General features: G+C 42.8%; 1 protein-coding gene across 1 annotated transcript in view; it reads left to right on the forward strand.

Annotated features, from left to right (window-relative positions):
* adgra1b (adhesion G protein-coupled receptor A1b) overlaps positions 1 to 23,412 on the forward strand; it is a 1,141,355-nt gene that overhangs the window by 82,185 nt on the left and 1,035,758 nt on the right. The window contains exon 2 of the mRNA XM_085994744.1: positions 11,229 to 11,300. Within this exon, the coding sequence (XP_085850870.1) occupies positions 11,229 to 11,300 (72 nt within the window). The remainder of the gene's footprint in view (positions 1 to 11,228; positions 11,301 to 23,412) is intronic.

Raw genomic sequence — 23,412 nt, forward strand, 5'->3', positions numbered from 1 at the left:
TGTAGCCCCCTGCCAGTATTTTATTACCCTATATATGTAATTACTTACAGAATGTTACTCTGATGAGTGCAACTAAAACAATGCATAATATTTATCCTTTTATGTTTTTAAAGGGTGAAAGTAGAATTGCATGCCTAGAATATGAATGGAACATTTATCCTAAACAACTCTAAATTCTGTAAGTTTCTGGCTGACATTACTTCCTTTGCTAAGCCATAGTACAGAAGAATTGTTGTTTTGGAAAGTTAGTCCCCATGAGAATGTCATAAAATGTACAATAACAGTATAGTCTAGAAATGGCAACAAATGATGTGGGCTAGAACAAGACAAAAAATACAAAATGCTTTTCAAAGCTGTCAGTTTAATTTCAGCGACTGCTGCCTGGTGCCATTAGGAAAGTGGCATTGTTGCTACATGTCTTGTTAATTTTATTGTTGTAATTTTAACACTGTTGATTAACTGCTTGAAAACAACATTGGCACTTCTGCATCAAGATAAAAAAAACATTTAGTCATTCTGTGTGGCTGATTTGATAATTTGTCAGCCCACAGAAGTGATATTCCAAGTGTATGAAAATCAAGAAGGATAATTCACATATGTTGGTCATTAGCACCAGCCATGCAATGGTCCGCATTAATTTGCAGAAGGGCTGAAGGAGTCATGTTCCTGTCAAATAAACATGTCGCCAGTGATGATGCTCTGTGGTTTCTTGCATTTCTGGGTTTCTTTTCAGCATTAATGGATAGATTATTGAAATATGATTGGATGTTGAGCAGAAATTAACCTGTTGAATCCTACAGTTTAAAAATATTCACATTTTCAGAAAATATTAGGGTTTTAAAAAGAGGTTCTGCAGCTGGTTAGTTAGAATTGTTTCTAATGTGAATGTTCGATTTCTATTGGGTAGTAGGAGATCCTAGACTAATTGTAACACTTGGCTCTTTTCCTGTGTTTGATTTTCTCAGTCCCCTATTATGGCATCAATCTCAATCCATTGATACATTGCAGCTACATTAGAAATGTACAGAAATATAATTTCTGTTGAAATTTACTGGCATTAAAGAAACTTTTTAATGAGAATTGCAGAGAACTCTATACTTGAATAAAAAAGCATCACTTTATAAAGGCAGTATTTATACAACTGTTCCTTTTGTTTTACATTTAAGTTTGAAAGGTGGCATTACTTATTTGTTTTCACTCACCACATGTTTACACAGCTCACCCCGGCACTCCTGGAATGGCCACTCCTTTTCCAGCCCCTTTTTTCTCCCCACTTTCCACCTCTTAAACCCCCGCCCCACCCCTGCCCTTCACCCTGCCCCATATTGACAATTGCTTCAAATGATAACAAAATGAAGAGTTTGGGGTCGATTTTCCCGAAGCTGTCGGGAAGAAGGCGGAACTACAACTTTCGGGGTTTAGACCCGCCTACTTCAGCGTCCAGCCAATCCGTGCGAACTTCCCTTGATTGACCTTGTTGAGCCCGCCCAGCGGGCTCAGCAGGCCAATTAAGGGCCACCCGGCAACAGGTGACATCACAGACTGCAATTTCATCTGTCAAGAGTTCTTGACAGATGAAATATCAGTGTTTCACAGTTGTTTGAAGCTGTGAAACACTGACAGTCTGAGTTCTAACACGAGTCCTTCTGCACAGACTCAGTTAGAACTCTCAGCAGCACTCAAAGCTGAAGGCTGTCACTTTTCACAGATCGCAGCCGTTCAGCTTTAAGTGCTGGCTGAGTGATGGGCTCCCGACGGCTACAGGAAGAAAGGCTGTTAAGGTAAATACAGGTAAGTAAAAGTTCTTTGCACACTTTAGACACACCAAACACACTTACCTTTGCACTCATGCACTCATCACTCACCTGAGCACCGACATCGCGACCCCTCCAACTCCTTCAACCCGACGGCCCAACTGCTCTAACCTGGCGTGGTTTGGAGCCATCAGGAATCCCACACAAACCCCTCAAAATAGGGATTAGGCTAAAAACTGCCTGTTAACTACCTGTTAACAGGCAGTTAATTGGCACTAATCCCTTCCCGCCTGGTTTCAGCGGGTCCCAGTGCGGGGCGGGTACCAGCCACCCCTGAAACTTGCGTGGGGCGGGGTTTTGGGCGGGATGGTGTCAGGACCCCCAAATTCGGGATTTCCACCCCCCCCCCCACATGCCTGAAACCCCGCCTGACGGCTCCAGGAAAATCGACCCCTTTGTTTCATAGTCAATCAACCTAACCCGCACATCCAAAGATGTGCGGGTTAGGTTGATTGGCTATGATAAATTGACCCTTAGTGTTAGGGGGATTAAATACGTGGGGTTACGGGGATAGGGTGGGATATGTGTTGGTGTAGGGATTACGGGGATCGGGTGGGATATGTGTCGGTGCAGGCTCGATGGGCCGAAATGGCCTCTATCTGCACTGTGGGGTTTCTGTGATTCTGTGATTCTGTTTGAAACTGCAGGCAGCAATGCTCTAGATCAGATTAAGCACAATGACCTGAAAATTGCGGTCAGAGGCTTGCCGCAGGAAATCTATGTACTTACTTGGTGTCTCCGGAGCTTCGGACTCTTGCGGTCCTGGACCTGCAGGCGTACACCTGCGTAAAGGCCCACACATCGCAGGGGCGCAGGAAGTTCACAAGCGTCCCTGGGAACACGTGGGCCATGCCAACCAATCATAAAGGGTGGTTCCTATTATGCTTATGGAGATTCCGTTTATGTACGGATTCCTCATAAGCATAATAGAAATCACCTAATAAATAAAATTTCACAATACTGAAATAAAAATAAATGATCACAGGTTCAAAATTAATTAAAATACCCTTTCATTAAGCATTTAAAATGAAAATGTAATTCTTTGAAAAATCAATGTAAACATTTTTAAATGGGACAAAAATAGTGTAAACTAATTTTAAATTTAAGTGGATGTTTAAATCATTTAAAAATAAAATTATTTTAACATTTATTTTAACCCTTACGCTGGTAAAAGATTTCTCCTTGACAGATCGTCTGCATCTGCTGTAACTTCACTTTCGCTGGTACAGAGTTGGGCTATTTGCTCAACTACTGCCAGGCGTAAGGGTTTGGTGGGTATTCGCTGGGCAGTAGCTGAGCAAATAGCCCAACTGTGTGCCAGTGAACGTGAATTTACAGCAGGTGCGGACGATCTGTCAAGGAGAAGCTTGACTGATCGCAAGTTCCGGGTTTTCACACATGCGCATCGCATGCGGAAACCCAGAACCTGCAGGGCCATTCACAGCACTTACGACGGAGTGCGTGCGTACGCCGTCATCGGCCCCATAATTTACGGGCCATTGTTGGGGACTACATACGAGATTTTGTTTTATAGACTAAAAAAACAAATCAATAATGAAACTGTCTCTTATTTTGCTATTAGAACTCATTGTAATAATTTAAGATCTCTGTTGTATATTTCTATGTTTTGTTTAGTTTTATGTGAAAAGGATAAGGATAATGCAGAACCACCTCTTTCAAGGAATGTTATTGATATTGTTGGATAGATTTTGAAAGTATTGATCTAAGAACCTATTCAAGACAGGAAAACATGATCAGGGCCTTGATTTCCGTGGGTCGGAACTGTAGCTTCAGAAAATCAAACTAGTGAAGAATGCTAGAAGTTTGGTTCAGGCCAGCTAAAGTTAGTAAACATTGAAGAGGAATTCCAGGTGTAAAATCAAATTTGAAGGCTTCTTCCCAGTTAATGACAGGTATTGCAGGGAATAAACAATATACATTGTTATTTTAAGATAGCCCCAATAATTAATTCTTTACATTGAGTTCTGCTCTTTAATATTGTTTCCAGATTGTCACAAGAACGAAATGCTTCTTTCAGTCTGAAACGTTTGCCTTCCCAAGGGCTAAAGCTAACATAAATACATTTAAGCACTGAGCAGCTTTCTCTTCCAGTGTGCTCTTTTTCTGAGCAATTCTTTTTTGGATTTTACCAATGGAAGGTTTTACACAATTTGCTTCAGGTCTTCAGCATGAATTCAACCTTGAGTACAGTGCTGACCTTTTTAGGCCCAGGCATCTGTTTCAGAGAAGGTCATCGTGTTTGTGTAACCTTCTGCAATTGTCTTTTTGTGGCCATGTAAGGTTTAAATTGATTGCTATTTTTATTTAAATTGAGTAACCAGTGAATTACCCTCTCTGACTGAATTTCAGTGTTTTGAGTCTTCTCACCAGATTATCAAAGATACCCTATGTCGTGAATGTGCCACACTGGTGTAAGCCTCAAAGGAAATGGGGCATGAATGGAAAGGAGTGTTCAATGAAATGCAAAAGCTCCAAACAAGTGCAGCTTGTGTTGTTGGGTTTGTCATTGCAGAAACAAGGGTTGTAAAATGGCATTGCATATAGGGTGATGGACCTTATAGTAGTTTTATTTGTTTAATAACTTTGAATTGAAATCTCCTCTCTAACTTTACTTCATGTCAGGTTGAATATCCACCACCCGTTTCGTGCCTGAATGGAAAAACCCCTTTTGCTTGGTACTACATTTCCTTCCATTATGATGCTCAGCCTGTCCTGCCGATGCTGAGCAGCAAAGAACAAAGCCAATACAAGCCACAGGAACTCGTGATCAAACTGTACAGTGCTCTGCTCAGACTACACCAGTACTGGGTCCAGTTCTGGTCACCGAGAAACAAGGAAGGCACTCAAGTAATGGAGGCAGTGCAGAGAATCAGAAGTCTGAGTTATGAGGAAAGACTGAGAGACTTGGGCCAAAATTTACCGGGGGTGGGGGGGGGCGGGCGGTAGCGGGTGCGATCGGTGGTGGGTCGGGAACCTGCAATCATCCCGTTCCCACGCTCCTTTCCCCCAGGGGCGTCTCTCATCGCAGAGCTGACCCGACCAGCAGCGGAGGGCGACCCAGTTGAAATCATTATCAGGTAGTTTACAGGCACTTAAGAGCCTTTTTTCACTTACTTTTTAAACTTCCCTACATGCAGCTCAGGAACCACATCTGTCAACCTGAGGCGGGAGTTCCATGGCCATTGCTCCAACTGATTACTTGACAACATTAAATGTACAGTAAAAGCTCCCACCTGACAGATAATCACTCTCCTCAGGCAGAAGCTGTTGCTCAGTCCATTTCCAGCACCGATTCTGCAGGCTACAAGTCTTTCCAGCAAAGTCTCCATCCAGTGTTACCTCATTACAAGTACTCTCTCACCATTGACAGAATGCTTCTGTCATCCCTACTTCACCTGCCATCTATTCCATCAACATGGGTGCTCTTTATATGCTCTCAGCTTGGTCCTCAGAATCGCACCACAATCAGCCCCAACACCAGCAGCATCAACAACACCACCGACCTTCTCCGCAATCACCTGATGCTGCACAGGACACAGGGCATCAGCACCCGACCACATTGCTGCCCGGGATGGCCTCACCATGACCAGATTTACTTAACTTTGCACTGTATACCCATGATGCGCCAGGTTGGCACCACCCCACACCAACAGCATAAAGCATCCCTACAATGACCAAGCCATTCCTTTCACACGCATGACCATTGCGGGGCGTGCCGTTATGTCTCACCATTCGCTGCAGCTCACTAAGCCACTTCCAAATGTGCACACAAATCTGTCCAAGATGGAAAGTGTTGAAAAAAAAGATGTTTATGTTCGACACCACATTAACAGAAACTTTACATAAACATTGGATAAAACACCCAAGTGGCTACCCTTGTGTGTTGTTAGTTGGTATGATCGCACTAGGATGAGGGTGAGTGTGAGGGGTGGCTAGTGAGATGGGGATGTGATAATGTAGATAGAGAGGGATGGGTGGAGGTGCAAGGTAAGTTGGTGTGAGTAATGATGTTCAGGAGTAGGGTAGGGAAGGCAGAGTGATGGGGATGTGATGAGAGGCACAGCAGGATGCAGTTGAGTGTGATTTTGTATTAATGTTTCCTGATCTAATGAGATCATTGAAAGGTTTGCACCACTGCACCCAGGTCCTCCTGACCACATCCCTGCTTGTGACCTCCTCTGCAATCTGCAACCAGGCTATTTTGGTCTCCTGGGGAGGTCTCTTCCGCCCATCAGAAGGAAAGAGGACCTCCCTACGTGCTCTGACTCTCTCCATAAGCATATGGAGGGAGTCATCGGAGAACCTGGGTGTAGTCCTCTGCCTCTGTGCAGTGATTGTCAGTGTTTGTAGCACTCCAATGCTGTAGTACACTGACAGCACTATGTTAGATTAAACATCAAATCTAATGTGGCCATGGTCCCTTTAAAGATCCGAGCTGAAAACGCGTCATGATTGACGTCACCAGACCCGCTTCAACTCATTGGGCCGGGTAACGCACTGGGCGGGCTTAATAGGCCCCATTAAGGTAAGTTCATTTTATACAGTGGGACTGAGCCAGCAGCGGGGTCGCGACCCGCCACGGACACCGCCTGCACCGGACCTGCCCAGGTAGGCAAAATTCCGGCATTGGGCTTTTCAGCCGGGAAACGAGGTGTCTGACAGGATAATCTGGAATACTACTTTAAATTAAATAGTGGGAGTAGGACAAGGGGATGCAGGTTAAAACTAGTATAAGATGTCAGGAGGTTGTTCTACATTCAGAGAGTGATCAACACTTGGAATAGACTTCCGGGTGCAATGGTTGAAGCACAAACCCTGGAGTCCTATATGCAGCAACATAGATACATAGAAGATAGGAGCAGGAGTAGGCCATTCGGCCCCTCGAGCCTGTTCTGCCATTTAATGAGATCATGGCTGATCATCCAAATTCAGTACCATGTCCCTGCCTTCTCCCCATATCCCTTGATCCCTTTAGCCTCAAGAAATATATCCAACTCTTTCTTGAATATATTTAATAGGAATAGGAAGGGTGTAGGATTGTTCTGGATGGATGTATTAAGATGGGCTGAATGGCCTTCTTGATCCGTAATTATCTTGTGATCATAGATGTGATGGGATGAATCTCGGATGTCATTTAAAGCTTCAAATAGATGTTGACTGTTGCAAGATGATTTATCTCATCTGCAGTACTGATATGCCATCACAGCTGGGTGAGTTAACTCATCGATGGAGCAGGAATAGACATTCATCTTTTACTACCTGCAACAAGATCGTAAAGTCTACTTTAGCAAAGCAGTGGCTACTACTTATTTCTTATTACTTTGTACTTATTGTCACTTTCTTTCCGTCAATCACCAGTCATTTTGTCACCGACGCTCACCCTTTTTATGATGAATTCCTGCCTGTAGCCTTATTTGATAAGTGTTAGATGTTTTTGTTCACGAGTCACACATACTTGTAAATGGTCAGTGGGCCACTCTGGAAAAGTATTGCAGTAGTCACTACATAAAGTCACCAACTTATTTTTATTATGGCTACAGCTACTGGATTACAGCTACTGGATTAAAGGTACTATCACCTCAAGCTTTCATTATCTTGCTTTTCTGTTCCAAATAGACTGCACAGGGAAAGTGTTACGTCAATTAAATTAGCATCCACTGAACAGTTTTATAATACTGGTTTCTTATTAACTATTACTGAAGGAGAATGACTCACTTTGAATGATAGATCTCTGAGAAATGAACTAGGCACCACCACGGAATTAAACATTGCCGAGCCATAGCATTTCTTTTGAGCTGGAAAACAAAATGAGGATAACGGATATCTGCTATACTAATTATGTGAAAACACAAGAGGGGAAGATTGAAGAAAAACCATTGAAGGCATCTAGCTTGCAGCATCATTTAAATCCATTTTCAGAACCCACCAACTACTTTTATTTCTGTCCTGCCTTGACACAAAGGTCGTATGGATCAGCCCATTGAGCCAAGTTTGCATTCATTGTACGATAGGGCAGCTTTTCAACAAATGCAATCAAATTTGAAGTGCTCCATCATTTTTCCCCTTCTTGTCCTGTCTGTTCTGTGAGTGTTGCCGGGCTCTTTGATTGTGGAGACCATCATAAACAAACCTGACTGTATTTACCAAAGTGCACTTTCCAGCAGTGGTCACTGGATATTGACGAAAGATTTCCCTAGAGGCACTGAGGCTAATTATATCACCCCTACTGCCATCTACTGTGATCAGCTAACCAAGCACAGATCGGGGATTGAACTGAACAGCAAGCGATACTAACAAGTACAAACCACTGCATTGCTGAAGTACTTCAATCCAATTACTTACATACTGCCAACAGATGTCCCATAATTAAATGTTCAACATTTGCTAGCAAAACCCATCTTAAAAAGCTATATAACAATGCTATATATACTGCTTGCATAATAGAAAAGCTACATGATATAGAACTAAAGCCTCCTTCATTGGTGCTGCCAGTTTATTTTAACTATTACTTGGAAAAATAAGTGAGATTTTGTTTTAAATATAGAGACACTTTTGGGAAGGGAACAAAGCCAGAAGAGTTGTTACTTTTGCCACAAGTGACATCACTCACTGGTGACCATGCGATTTCAATAATTTATGCATAATGTACATTTAAAGGTTTTACAAACATTTTTAGTGAAGACAGTACCCCTTTGGCTATCAACTTTACTTTTTTTGTTGTTCGATACCTGAAGGATCATTAGTTTCTTTAATATATCCAATTTAAATGTTCTCATCTTATGTAAGTTTTCCATTTTTGATTTACTGTTACTTAAGAAACAGTGGTTTGTCCATCAGGCATTGTCTTGTTCTCTACAGGAATCCAGTAAACTAAAAATATATTTTCTATCTACTTTTCATTCAAACATTGAGCTAGATTAAACAAAATGTACATTTAATCACTGTATTTTGGAATAAACTGCAGAAATGATGATTGTGCTGTACATTTTATTTGATGCAGAATTGTTGCTGTATTTTGCCCACGTTAGGTGGTGGAAGACTGAATAACTGGGAAATTGCTGTCATTTTCTCAGACCAGGTCATGTCAAGATGTATATTTTCCCATGCACGTTGTACGTAAAGGCATGTAACACATTTATAATGAAGAACACACAGATTTAGTGAAGCTACCTAATTCAAAGATCTGGAGATTCAGAGCATCTCTCTCTAGCAGTACCCAGAGTGTAGTGGAGTGAGCGTGGGGTAGGTGTTGCAACTCCCTTACTTCCATTCTGCAAATACCTTTTTTTTAAATATATTCTTTTCTAAAATTAAGGCAGTTGTGAGCCTAACTATATGTCCCTTCATTATAATAAGGAATGGAATTTTACTGTGATAGTGGATAACCAATATTTGAAGCTTTTCCTATCCAGGACCACTCTTCAAAGATGTTAGTGGTCATAGAACTGAGCTGGATCAATAAACTGTGCAGAACAAGAATTCAAATGTACTATCTTGTCCTGCCACAATATTTTGATGAAAAATTTGGATGGCTTCACCACAACAATCTGTGGAAGGTTCAAAGATTGAAACAAGTGGACTATATAGCAAATCTAAAGGTGATTCAATAGGCTGGACTTCCATCTATCTTGTACATTTTACAGGGCAATATATTATAGAATAAGTCCCAGTCTACAGCCTCCACTCTATTATTGGTAACTATATTCCGTGGAACTCTCTCAAACCATTTCAGCTTGCCATCTCTCTCCCTTCTTTAAAAATCTCTTTAAAACTGAGCTCTTGAATCGCTTTGGCAGTTTACTTGATGTTATCCTCTCCTCACTGTAGCGTGTGCTGTAACATTCTTCTACATGAGTTGGTGTTACATAAATGCAGGTTGTTACTATTGACGATCAAAAATATATTGTCTGCATGTCACTGAAGTACCTACCTACACAAGTATTTATTTTGTAACTGAAATTTGTACCTGCAACAAGATGACTCTTGAGCTTCACAAGTTCCCTGAAAGGATTAGTTTACCAGAGTGTGGTGGATCTGAAGTAAAAGTGATCACCGCAGAGAGCTAGAAATGATTTGTCTCAACCTTGATTGTCCATGTTGGATAGCGTAAGATCATCATTATTGTTACTATTATTAAATGCTACTGCATATGGTACCCTTTAGAAACACAAATCTCTCCAGTAGAATTTGCAGTTATCATAGGCTCTATGAACTTTTCTGTTGCGCTGTGAAACCAATAAGCTGGGACCATCCTCCTAAAGCAATAACTCCCTGAACACCACCTGTTACAGGATATAATGAATGAATGACTTTTTTTTATTCTTAGCAAAGGAAATCTTGTTGGTATGAGTGGAAAGGGAGAAGTAAATGATAACTAGGTTAAAATGTTTATAATGGTAAAGTGCATCACAAAAAGGCAATAAATTCTGCATTGTATACCGTGGAACAGGTTGATCAGGAATAAAGCAAATCAGGACTTGTATTTTTATAGTACTTTTTACATCCTCAGTATATCCCAAAGTGCTTTTTTTAATACATTCACAGGATGTGGGCGTCGCTGGCAAGGCCAGCATTTATTGCCCAACCCTAATTGCCCTCGAGAAGGTGGTTGTGAGCCACCTTCTTGAACCGCTGCAGTCCGCGAGGTCAAGGTACTCCCACAGCGCTGCTAGGTAGGAAGTTCCAGGATTTTGACTCAGTGACGATGAAGGAACGGCGATATATTTCCAAGCCAGGATGGTGTGTGACTTGGAGGTGGTGGTGTTCCCATGCACCTGTTGCTCTTGTCCTTCTAGGTAGTAGATGTCGTGGGTTTGGGGGGCGCTTTCGAAGAAGCCTTGGCGAGTTGCTGCAGTGTATCTTGTAGATGGTACACACTGCAGCAACGGTATGCCGGTGGTGGAGGGAGTGAATGTTTAAGTCATCACAGCTAATGACTTCTTCCGAAGTGTAGTCACTGTTGTTATGAAAGCAAATTTGTGCACAGCATGATACCACAAACAGCAAATTATATAAATGACTAGTTAATTTGTTTTGATGGTTTGGTTGAACATTTATTTTCCTAAAATGTTATACATTTATTTTTACAACAAACATTAATACATTAGTTCTTGTTCCTATATCTGATTGAACCAAATCAAGTATCCAAACTGAAGCTGATTTCTTCATTATTATAAAGTACAGTTAAATGTAATATATAGAGTTTCTAATATGTAACCATGTGAAACTGTAAGTGCAGCCTAATGTGCATTTAATAGATTTTAAGTCTATAAATCTGTTGCATTTTAGTAAAAGTTCAATTTAGTAATTTTATAGTGACATAAAAAGCAATTTTCAGTGCATCAGCTCATCTATCATTCTGCATTGGTATGTTAACTATATTCTCTTTCACAGAATTCTGAGCAACAACAAGATCTCACTGTTGAAGAATGGCTCTTTCTTTGGCCTGCGCTCTCTGGAGAGACTGTGAGTAACTGATCACTGTACCTTGTTCAGTTACACTTAATGTGTGCAACATTTTTTTTAAACTGTCTAATGATTGATCGGCAATCAAAATGAAGGCATTTTAAAAATGTTATTTTTCTTTGTGTGCGAGGGAGCATGACTGGCAACTGGCCAACGAACAGGATGGGAGGTGATTGGTGGATAGAATCTTCGAGAAAAATATGCAGGAAATCACTGGTAATTTTAAGCAAAATAAACTCCAATTCATGAGGTGAATGGATGTCGCGCACTCTACTGTTTTTCTTTCAAGAGTGAAGTTTTATTAGTATTTTAACTCTTCAGGGACTAATATTTGTTCTCAATGCCATTGCTATAAGGCATTGTTAAGACGTACGATTTCTGACAAACATATTTGTGAAACACTATATGGGACAATGCATTTTTTTCCCCAAATGTCCCCCCCCCCCCCACAATTTTTGTAACTTATTTTTGCAGCTACCTTTATCTCAGACTCATTCAAGAAGACAAGTTTCAAAGTCTCTGCTTCTACTCTGAACTACACACTGAGGTCAGTGCCCAAGAGTGATTTGAGTTGTCACCCTGGCTCTTTTCTGCCTTCTCTCTGGGGAGCACTTCCCTATAGCAGCTCCAATGACACTACCTCTCCCATCCCCTTAATGGCTCATAGTGATTGGAGCTTACTATATGAATTGCATCCTGATTTTATCACTACATGGAAATAATGGGGGCGATTTTGCCAGCCCTGGGGAGGCAGGACTGCCGGGAAAATGGCAGAATCTGGGGGCGGGTACCCATCCCGCCCCCAACCCGGCTCCGTGCCATCTTCCCAGGGGGCGGGTAGCCGACCCGCGCCGGGTCCTGTAGGTGGAAAGAGGATTACAACCACTTAACTGCCTGCTAACAGGTAGTTAACAGGCAGTTAAGAGGATTATCCCCATTTTTCCATCATAGGTGCGGGCTTCCCGACTTTGGGAAACCACACCAGGGTCAGCAAGGCGAGCAGAGGGTCTGCGGGGGTCGGAGGGGTGGAAAAGTGCGCTGTGGAGGTGAGTGATGGGTGCAAGTGTGGAGAGGTAATTATGTGAGGTGAGTGAAAAGTGAAAGAAAAAGTTTCTTTACCTTTGTTTCTTCCTGCAGGCTTCAATCGTTGAGGATGCGGAGGCTCCGGCATCTCAATGGCAGAGATGACAGAATGACTGCTGCATTCACTGATGTAACAGCCATATGCTTTCTGCTCAGGAAATAGGTTTGGTGAGCCTTGAGTACAAGAACTCACCAAACAACAGAGAATGTCAGTGTTTGACAGCTTCTCAAAGCTGTCAAACGATGACAATTCATCTGTCAAAAATTTTTGACAGATGAAACATCATACGCTGACATTCTCTGTAACCGGCTTCCCCTTAATTGGCCTGCTAAGCCCGCTGGACGGGCTTAACAAGTTCAATCAAGGGAAAATAGCGTGAGTTGGCCACAAGTCGATGGAGGCGGGACTAAAACCTGACAAGCAGCAGTCCTGCCTCCAACGCGCCCCCATTGACAAAATCACCCCCAATACATCAGTGTATTAAAAATTCATCAGGCTGGTCCTGCATGGTTATTCATGAAGGTAGTTTCTAACCATGCATTTCATCATACATGTGTCTTAAATTTATTTCTCAATTTAAAAAAAACTGTAGCATCAGCACTCCTTGCATAAAGATAAGTAAGAATCTCCTAAAGCCCAGTCGAAATTTGGTTGGCTTAATCAGACTGAGCCAAATTCTTATTTTGCTTCTAAGAGCCAGTGGATCACAATTTTTTAAAAATTCATCTGCAAATGCTGCAACTCTGTTGTTTTGTTGAAAATGTGGAATATTGTTAGTTCTGCAGGTTTCCACCCAATGTCATATCAGCGTCTCCAATCACATCCCCTTTAAAACTGTTATCACCTCCTCCTCAAAAAAACCCACCCTTGACCCCTGTCTTTGAAAACTGCTAGCCCATCTAAAACCTCCCTTTCCACTCCAAATTCCTTGTAAGCAATGTCACCTCTCAGATTTGGGCCCCCCTTGCTTGCAACTCCCTATCTGAATTCCTCAGATCTGTTTCCATCTCTCTCACAGCACCTCAGTGGCCCTGATCAAAGTCAGATTTCGGGTGGGGTGGAGAGTGCATATATTGTGATACATAATATCACAATTGTGTGAGACAGGCTGGATGGACCCAAAGGGTCTTTACCTGTCTGTCATTGTTTCGGGAGCCTACTGTCAACAAGGGCAGACGTCAATGACGAAGTCCAACACCGCCTTCAGTGTGCCAGTGCAGCCTTCGGTCGCCTGAGGAAGCGTGTGTTTGAAGACCAGGACCTCAAACCCGGCATCAAGCTCATGGTCTACAGAGCAGTAGTAATACCCGCCCTCCTGTATGCCTCAGAGACATGGACCATGTACAGCAGGCACCTCAAAGCACTGGAGAGGTACCATCAATGCTGTATCCACAAGATCCTGCAAATCTATTGGCAGGATAGGCGCACCAACGTCAGTGTTCTCGCTCAGACCAACATCCCCAGCATCGAAGCTTTGACCACACTCAATCAGCGCCGATGGACGGGTCACATCGTCCGCATGCCCGATACGAGACTCCCAAAACAAGTGCTCTACTCGGAGCTCTGACACGGCAAGAGAGCCCCAGGTGTGCAGAGGAAACGCTTCAAGGACACCCTCAAAGCCTCCTTGAAAAAGTGCAACATCCCCACCGACACCTGGGAATCCCTGGTCCAAGACCGCACAAAGTGGAGGAGAAGCATCCGGGAAGGCGCTGAACACCTCAAGTCACTTCGCCGGGAGCAAGCGGAAACCAAGCGCAAGCAGTGCACGTCAACCCAAGCACCCCACCCACCCGCCCCTTCAACCACCGTCTGCCCCACCTATGACAGAGAGTGTAGGTCCCGCATTGGACTCATCAGTCACCTGAGAACTCATTTTTAATGTGGAAGCAAGTCATCCTCGGTTCCGAGGGACTGCCTAAGAAGAGATTGTTTGTACGTTCGTAAAGTCAAGAACAACATTCTCTGTGATTGTGGCCGTGCTGCATTATCATTCCTCAATCTCTCAGTAGCATTTGATTGTCAACCATAACATCCCCCTCTCACTCCCACACTATAACCTCAGGAGTACCCCCAAGATCTATCCTTGGCCCCCTTATCCTCCTCGTCTTCATGCTGCCCTTTGGAAACATTATCCACATAGGGTGAGCTTCCACATGTATGCTGATGACACCCAGCTCTACCTTTCCATCACCTCACTCAATCTGTGCTGTCAGACTGCTTGCCCCACATTCACTCTTGGATGAGCTGCAATTTCCTCCAGCTAAACATTGAGGGGACCAAAGCCACTGTCTTCAGCTCCAACACAAATTCCATACCCTTGCCACATTCTCTATCGTCTTCCCTGGCTATTGTGTTGGGTTGAACCAGACTGTTAGTAATCTTGGTGTCCTATTTGACTTTGAGCTGAGTTTCTGATCTTATATTCTCTCCATCACAAAGGCCGCCTACTTCCACCTTCATAGCATTTCCTGCCTCCACCCCTACCTCAGCCCAACTTCCACTGAAACCTTCATCTGTGCCTTGGTCACCACAAGCTGCACCATTCCAATGCTTTCCTGTCCAGCCTCTCATCCTTCACTCTCTGAAAACTTCAGCTCTTCCAAAACTGTGCTTCCTGGACCTTAACCTGTACTGAGTCCTACTTGCTAATGACCCCTGTCCTCAATGACCTTCCCCAGTCCTCCAACATCTCAAATTTAAAATGCTCATCCTATTAAAACCCCTCCATAGCCTCATCCATCTCTACTTCTGTTCCCTCCACCAGCCCGACAATGCTTCCCAAATAGCAAGCCTTCAACCATCTAGGCACTACACTCAGGAATTCCCACACTAACTCCCCACACCTTTTTTAAAGACCTTCTTAAAACCCACATCTTTGATCAAGTTTTTTTGGTCACCCTCCTAATAGCTGCTTCTTTGACTCAGCATCCATTTTTTTCCTTACACCTCTGTGAGACATCTTGGTCTTTTTTTATGTTAAAGGCACTTATACGTGCAAGTTGTTGATGTCATCATCCCCATGAGCTAATATGCTGGCTGGATGTTAGGCTTTTCAAAGTGCTTGGTAAGTTATGGAAGATAGAATTGACTGACCTTGCGAAGTTAAATTTTTACGGGCGAGAAATTCGTATACTTACCGCCACCTGTTAGCGCCAGCAGTTCTAAAAAAAAATGGTGGCCACCGCTCTTGCGCCAGCTAGAGGTGGTCCTCATGGCGGCTACTGTATTAGTGGGTCCCTTTACACTGCCGGTAACTGGCAGCGCCCTGTAAGAAGAAAATGGCAGCGTGGTGATGTCAGTCAGTGTGCAATGCCACCTTAACGTCACCTGTGGTTAACCTGGTGTGCAAGCAGGCTGACGGGTGATATCTGCAGCTGTTAAAGGGACACACACATCAATCAGGTAAGTTTGAATGGAAGGGTTTGGCCTTGATTTTTTGGATTTTATTGAGGTGATGGCTTTTTGCAATATATGTGAAAACATTTTTGGGAGTGCTGCTGGACACTTGCAAGGGCTCGGATGGTAAGTGAATACCTTTGAGATGCAGAACATGCTGCGAATACTCAGCAGGTCACGCTACATCTGTGGAGTTCACATCTCAGGTCGACATGCTGCCTAACCAATTGAGTATTTGCAGCATCTTATGCTGTCATTCCACATTTATAGCATTCGCTTGCAGAGGGAAGAGGAAGATGCAGAAGAGGAAGACACAGAAGAACAAGACGCAGAAGAGGAGGAAGCTGAAGAGGAGGAATCAGATAGAAGGATGCATCCCAGACAGTCCCTTTGTGGCCGGGATATCTGGGATGGAATCTTCCGCCTGCAGTCCCACTGGCTGGGCAGGCTACATTTCTTGGGTGTGTGAAATGGGGAAGACACAAGGGTGGGGTTGTGCTGACAGGAGGGTGGGAAACCTAGAGGTGCATGCCAGAAGGGTGATAACGTATATACCCGCATCTTGTATCCTTTCAGCCCCACTGTTGGCCAAGGGCTCAGCCATGCCCCTGCCAAGAATAGCCTGCATCTCCTCCAACGGGGTGAGATGACGCTAGGAATGGTATATGTGCCTCATCGTTGGTGCATATTGTTGGTAGGTGAGTGATTGGGGGTCCTGCATTGAGCAGTGTGAGGCTAGTGGTGCAGTAGGTGACGTCTTTTGAAGATGCATTCACTGACCTTGACCAGTGGTCTGAGGTCATGAAGCTTCTTTGGGCACTGGAATTAGGTGGTAGGGGCAACGCTGCTGGCAGTGACAGCCTTGGTAATGTACTCCCACATTGTTCTTTCTGGAGGGCCCTCTGGCCCCTGTGGGGTTGCGGTTTTGACCCCCTGCACAAAGCTGGAGTGCTGCGTGCAAAATCCTGGGTGCCCTTCCCTGACTTGCCGGGCCATTTGTGTTAGTGCTGAGGCAGTTTTCCCATTTGTTCAGTTTAGGAAGGTAATTCAGCTTTAAGAGCTGATTAATCACATTTGGAACTTTTAAGTATTGAATATTTGTAAAAAGACAGAAAGGGCTGAAAAATGTATTGAATCAGTGCATTTTATTTTGTCTTGCTTCAATGTGCATGGCCCCTTTAAATTTCAGAGTTCCTCACTGCCCACAATGCATTGCGAGCTTCACAGCCTCGCACACAGATGCTCGGGGAAGCAATGCCACCAGGACGGCATTGCACCTTAGGTTAGTACTGTGCCACCTACCTCCATGCCCCCCCACACCAATTTAGGTCGGTTAGCTCTTCGGCCATTTCGGGCGGCCATTAATTGCAGTTGGCGGTACCCCGACTGCTTTGCTGGCGATCACCAATTTTTCGCCTTAAGTGTCTTAATGACTCCCTGGATAGAACAGAAATAAGTCATCCCTGAGTTAGACTCTCAGGATGACAGCACACCTGCTCCCTTGCCAGCCTCTCCCATCATTGCAACTTGCTGATGCCAAGCAGCCAGCCTAGGCCAGACAGCCCTGACTAAAGCCGAGTTCCAGTGGTCTGCAGCCAGAGCCCTCAACAGCAGAACCCCTCGAGGTTGCCCACCATGGCCACCTCAAGTGCTCTCAGCGGAAATTCAGTAGCTTTCCATATCCCAAGCTGTAGCCATTAGGGAACCACTTCATGGGAGCATTAGAATAGATAAACAAGCACATAAGACAGGCACTAGGGCTTTACTGGTGATTTTTAGTTCTCTGTGTTCTATATAAGCATTTGTCAAATGAAGAATGCTTAAGTATGGTGGAGTAGTAAACCTTATTGGTCTTGAGATCCTTAGCGAAGTAAGAGCACACCCATGAAATTGTACCGATTGAGGGCTTTCAGATGGTGGATGTAAGCACTGGGTGAGATGGAAGGAGGGACTGTTGGTGTATTGGGGAGGGATTCCTCAAGAGAAGCTCTCTTCAAAAATTTGCTAGCTGAGAACTCTGACAGGCGGCTGCACTGCTGGGCCCCCCTCTTCTTCTGGAACCTCTACCTTCTCGTCCCCTTCTTGTGTTTCCTGTTCCAGTTCCTCCTCCTCTGGTGGCGTCAAGGCTTCCCCCCTTTGTAGTGTGAAGTTGTGCGGCATGCAACAGACAACCACAAAGCATGAGACTCGCTCTGGGCTTTACTGAAGGATACCTCCAGAACCTTTGTTTTAAGAGCCCTTTGGTCTGCTCTATCAGGACTCTGGTTGTTGTGTGGCTCTCATTGCAGCAATGTTCCACATCTGTTCCTGGGTTCCTGACGGGAGTCGCAAGCCAGCTATTGAGGAGATACCCCTTGTCCCCAAGCAGCAAGCCTCTGGCCTGACAGTCTGGGTGCAAGAGAGGCGATACTGAGGAATGGCGCAGTATGAAAGCATCATGACAACTGCCAGGCAACTGGGCACAGAGCTGCATTATTTTCTGCCTGGGGTCACAGGCATTGGACATTCAGCGAATTGAAGCCCTTCCTGCTGTATAAAGTTCCTGGTTCATGACGAGGAGCATGCAGGGCTACATGGGTGCAAGCCATTACTCCTTGCACTTGTGGAAATCCAACAATTCTGGAAAACCCCAAACCTCTTTCCTGTAGCTTACCAGCCTTCATGGGGAAGGTGATGAAGTGTTGCGTCGGTCACCTGCCTAATTGAGGTGTGCACAGCAAAATTACTAATGTTCCCTGATGGAGTCTGCAATGATCCAGATGCATAAATATTTAGAGCTACAGTTACCTTCACCATTACAGGAAATGCTGTGCATTGTCCTGGTCCTGGGCTCCAGTTCTTGCCGCAGCATGTGACACAGCTCACTAACTGTTTCCCTGTGAAGCACAGCTGTCTGCCACTTGCTTCTCTGTCAGGTTCAGGTATAGGAACACAGGAACAGGAGTAGGCCATTCAGCCCCTCGAGCCTGTTCCACCATTCAATGAGATCATGGCTGATCTGTGACCTAACTCCATATACCCACCCTTGCCCCATATCCCTTGGTTAACAAAAATCTATCAATCTCAGATATAAAATTAACAACTGACTCAGCATCAATTGCTGTTTAAAGAGAGTTCCAAACTTCTACAACCCTTTGTGTGTAGAAGTGTTTGCTAACTTCACTCCTCCAAAGGCCTGGCTCTAATTTGTAGACCATGCCCCCTAGTCCTAGACACCCCAACCAGCAGAAATAGTTTCTCTCTATCTACCCTATCAGTTCCCCTTAATATCTTGAAAACTTTGATCAAATCACCCCTTAACCTTCTAAATTCTAGGCAATACAACTCTAGTTTGTGTAATTTCTCCTCGTAACTTAACCCTTGAAGTCCAGGTATCATTCTGGTAAACCTATGCTGCACTCCCTCCAAGGCCAATATAGCCTTCCTAAGGTGTGGTGCCCAGAACTGCTCACAGTTCTTACTAGGGTTTAACTAGGGTTTTGTATAGCTGCAGCATAACTTCTACCCACTTGTATTCTAGTCCTCGAGACATACTGGCCCGTATTTTCCGATCGGAGGCTTCCTGCATGCGGAGGCCTCCGATCTGGAAAAAATCTACGCCCTTACCTGAGGGCAACCCGAGGTGCCTATACTTCTGTTCCTGGGCCTCTCCGACTCGAAATGTGCAGGACCCACATATCCCAGAGGCGCATGCGGTTCGCAAGCCATGGGGAGCCAATAGGAGAAGGGAATCTCCCTTCATACACTTGACAGATAGACCTGTCAAATATATGAATGGAGATCACCCCAAAAACACTGTAAAACATTAAATACATTTTTAAAAATCACATTTTTAAAATGAGTTGATATTACAATAAATTAAATATTTTAAACATTTTATTTTTTGAAAAAAATAATTAAAGTTTTTTACGGGGCTAAAAATAAACTTACCTTTTTAAAAAGTATTTTTAAATGATAAATGAGTGAAATGTTTTTTTTAACTTTTTTTCAACACTTATGCTGGTAAAAGCGGGCCTTATGCCTGCTTTTACCAGGCGTAAGATTTTTAAGGGTTTTCAGAGGATTCTTGACAGATTGGAAATGCCGGTTTTCAGCACATGCGCTTGGCATGCCTGAAACCAGCATTTCCGATGTCCCTACGGGTGTGTATACAGCGCGTACACACCCGTAGGGATCGGAATATACGGCCCATTATTTTCTGTACCTGTCCCTGACATTTTAATGATCTATGTACCTGGACCCCCAAGTCTCTTTGGACCTCCACTGTTTTTAGCCTTTCACCATTTAGAAAGTGCACTGCTCTATCCTTTTTAGGTCCAAAGTGGATGACCTCACATTTACTTACATTGAAATCCATTTGCCACAGTTTTGCCCGTTCACTTAATCTATTAATATCTCTTTGTAATTTTATGCTTCCATCTATACTGCTTACAATGTCGCCTATCTTTGTGTCATCGACAAACATGGATACTTAGAATTGGCCCAAAAGCACTCCTATAAAGCCTAACCAGAGACTTACCTTAATGGAGTTGAGGAAACCTTTAAATAATTGCTTTTCCCAACTGTCAGCGCCATGTTTTGTGGGCGGGGTTAGGAACAGACACCGTCAGACACCAATTTCACCAAAGGATCTTGATTCAGGCGCAGGACAATTATATTAACATATTTTAATGAGCCAAGCGTTTGTTTCAGGTGGCTGTCAGGGACACTGAAGGATAGCTCAAACCCATATGGTGTCGGGCGTACTACCAGTGACGTTTAAGTGTGGGACATTGCGCTGCTAAATTGGTCACTTTTGCCCCCATTTTATGCATGAAAAATAGTATACAAATTCCACTCCCCCACCCCATTGCATATAATAAAGTTTAAGTGTAATTGAATGTGCATATGTGAAGTCCATGTCTTAAGATATCAGTTCCATTCATTAAAGGAGAATGATTTCATATGGTGGTATATGTGAGCAGTATGTGATCTTAATAGCATTAGTTACCTATAGTTCTTAACCAGAAAAAGTACTTCACCTAAATTACTAAGCACTGATTGCTCTACTTACAGGGATAGTTAAGAACTTGAGTCTGCTTTCTGGTGGTCGTCTACTAGTGAGAAAAGTATTCATCTGAGTCCTGCCAGACTCTTGATATGTCATGCCCCCAGTGGTCCAGTGATTGAAGTCTGAAAATCCAGCTGGGACTGTTAGAGTTCTGTATTGGGTGAGGGAGATTCATGCACTGGACTACAGCCTTTGCTTCACATATACTTGCATTTCCGCTCCAAACCTGTTCTCCAATCCAAATATTGATTGCCAGCACTACCAAAGGATTTCAAACCATCAATAGTTTCCTTGTTCTCACCGTATGCCGTGAAATGCCATTCTCTAATAGTTAATTTTTTTAATCAAAAGGCATAATAGATTCTAACTGCATCTTCTCATAACAGATTTATGAAGAACATGAAAGTTAAAGTTGCTCAATGATGACATCTGGCAGCTGGCTACAAACTAAAGAAAATGGCACTCAAAAATTAGCGATCCATTCTTCCTCTCACTGCAGTGATCTGAGTCCACCTTTTAGTTGATCTTTTATAGAACTAATTGCTTACAGGTTTAAAGAAATGCAAGTGCCTAATTAGAGAGGAAAGAGCTAGTCGGTGACATTTTTCATCATTAAACTGTCTGTTATTGTGCCTGTGCAATTAATGTTTATTGGAATATTACTTTTTTCATATTTGAATCCTCCAAGGATGTTTTATCAGAGGATTTCACGGAAACTCTGTGCCAAACTAACGATTTCTTTGGTTGCTACATTTTACATTTTAACACAATTATTGATTCCTAGTACAGTTCTAGCATCCTGCCTTTCTTTTTTAATAGAATCTCGTTCTTTAAAATCCGTCCCAATGTTGAAAGTGAATGGAGGAAATTCTTGTACTGAATTGGTTTATGGATCTTTTGTTTCTTTAGTAATTACAAAATCTGGTTGTCATTGGTAAAAGCATTAGCTCAGGGGAGACATTATAAAAGGGAGGAGTGTATCAACACTTTAAAAGCACCTCAGGGTTGGAAACAAACAGAGAACCAATATAAATGCAAAGGTCACGCTGAATGAATAATTAGTTTGTGTGTCCTTGTATTCAAACATCTTGTATTATTTGTTGCATTTTGGTTATATTGAATTTAATGAATGGAGAGGGTTTTATTATAGTGTAAATAAATCTGCTATGCACCTTTACAACTATGGTAGACTATTAAACTGAGTTGACTGCTGCATTTGTCACAATTAGAAAGCAGTGCGAATAGATTTGGTCTGTCACATTATACAGGGTTCTCTGCTTTCTTCAAGGACTGAAAAGCTTGATTGTACCAGTACATTCTTATTTATTTCTTCATTGAGTTTTTAATACACAACTGTATCTTGAAACCTAAGTTTTCTCCAGAGATCAGCTGAAGGACTTTAAATTTATGCTCAGCATACTTGAGTAAACAATTGCCTATGTATCCTGCCCTGGGATTCCAGTGAATTAGACTGTGTCAGGAGGGCAAGAAATTGTTGGATAAATTTCATGCTTTCCAAAACTAGACTCGTGAACATGTACCACATCACCCCAACACACATAATTTGATTTTACTTCAAAATGTGAACCGATTACATGGTTCAAAGTTTAAAGTGCAAGGAAATTTTAAAGCATTATATTTTGCATGTTACTTTTTAACTTTTTGAATAGTTTTTTTGAAAATAAATTGTTGACTTTGTTTAAATTTGTGTAATTATTTCGAAGCTAAAATTGCTTACTTAATCCTGACTATTTTGGCTTTAGAAGTTCTACTGGAGACATGCATTATTAACAGTCCTGTTTTAAAAACAGTTCTTTTATACTGTACATTAATAATAAATAACAACAGAAAATGCTGGAAACACTCAGCAGGTCAGGCAGCATCAAGGAGAGGGAAACAGAGTCAAAGTTAACTCTGTTTCTCTCTCCACGGATGCTGCCTGACCTGCTGAGTGTTTCCAGCATTTTCTGTTGTTATTTCAGATTTCCAGCAACTGCAGTATTTTGCTATTGTGTCCTTTTATACATTAGTTGCTAGCTAGTTATATCTGAATTTGAAAAATTAATTGGTTTAATGACTTCATCATACATTATATTTAATACAAAAGTCCTGTTAAATTGCAGATCCTGTTTAAATTTCCGCCGGCGTGAAATTGCTCAGGTTTTCCCTTGTCTTGTGACTAATAGCATGGTGTCTATTATTTGTAACAAGCAGGTAGAACCTCAGAACAGGGCTTCCAACGGTGCAATTCCTTTTTACCACTGCACTAGATGCTAGATGAAAATTGCAGGCCTCAGGCAGTGCTCGAAACTACAACCGTTTGGTCCAAAAGGTGAAAGCTCTGCCAACTGACACTTACTAAAATACAAAAACATGTGCCACTGGATTGAAGTAAACAGTTTTTTGTTTGGTGAGAAAGTAAGTGGAGGTAGCCTGGAAGCATGCGTTACAAACACAAGAATTTCTGGCTTTGCTTCATATGTTTTTATTTAAAAGTAGCTAAGGTCAAAATGGAGCTGCTTCACTAAGTTTCAAAATAGGACATAGGAAGTTATCAGGCTGTCACAAGGAACAAATCC

Source organism: Somniosus microcephalus, chromosome 8 (assembly GCF_052327205.1).
Source record: "Somniosus microcephalus isolate GS21.2 chromosome 8, FLI_Smic_1.0, whole genome shotgun sequence".
NCBI lineage: Eukaryota > Metazoa > Chordata > Chondrichthyes > Squaliformes > Somniosidae > Somniosus > Somniosus microcephalus.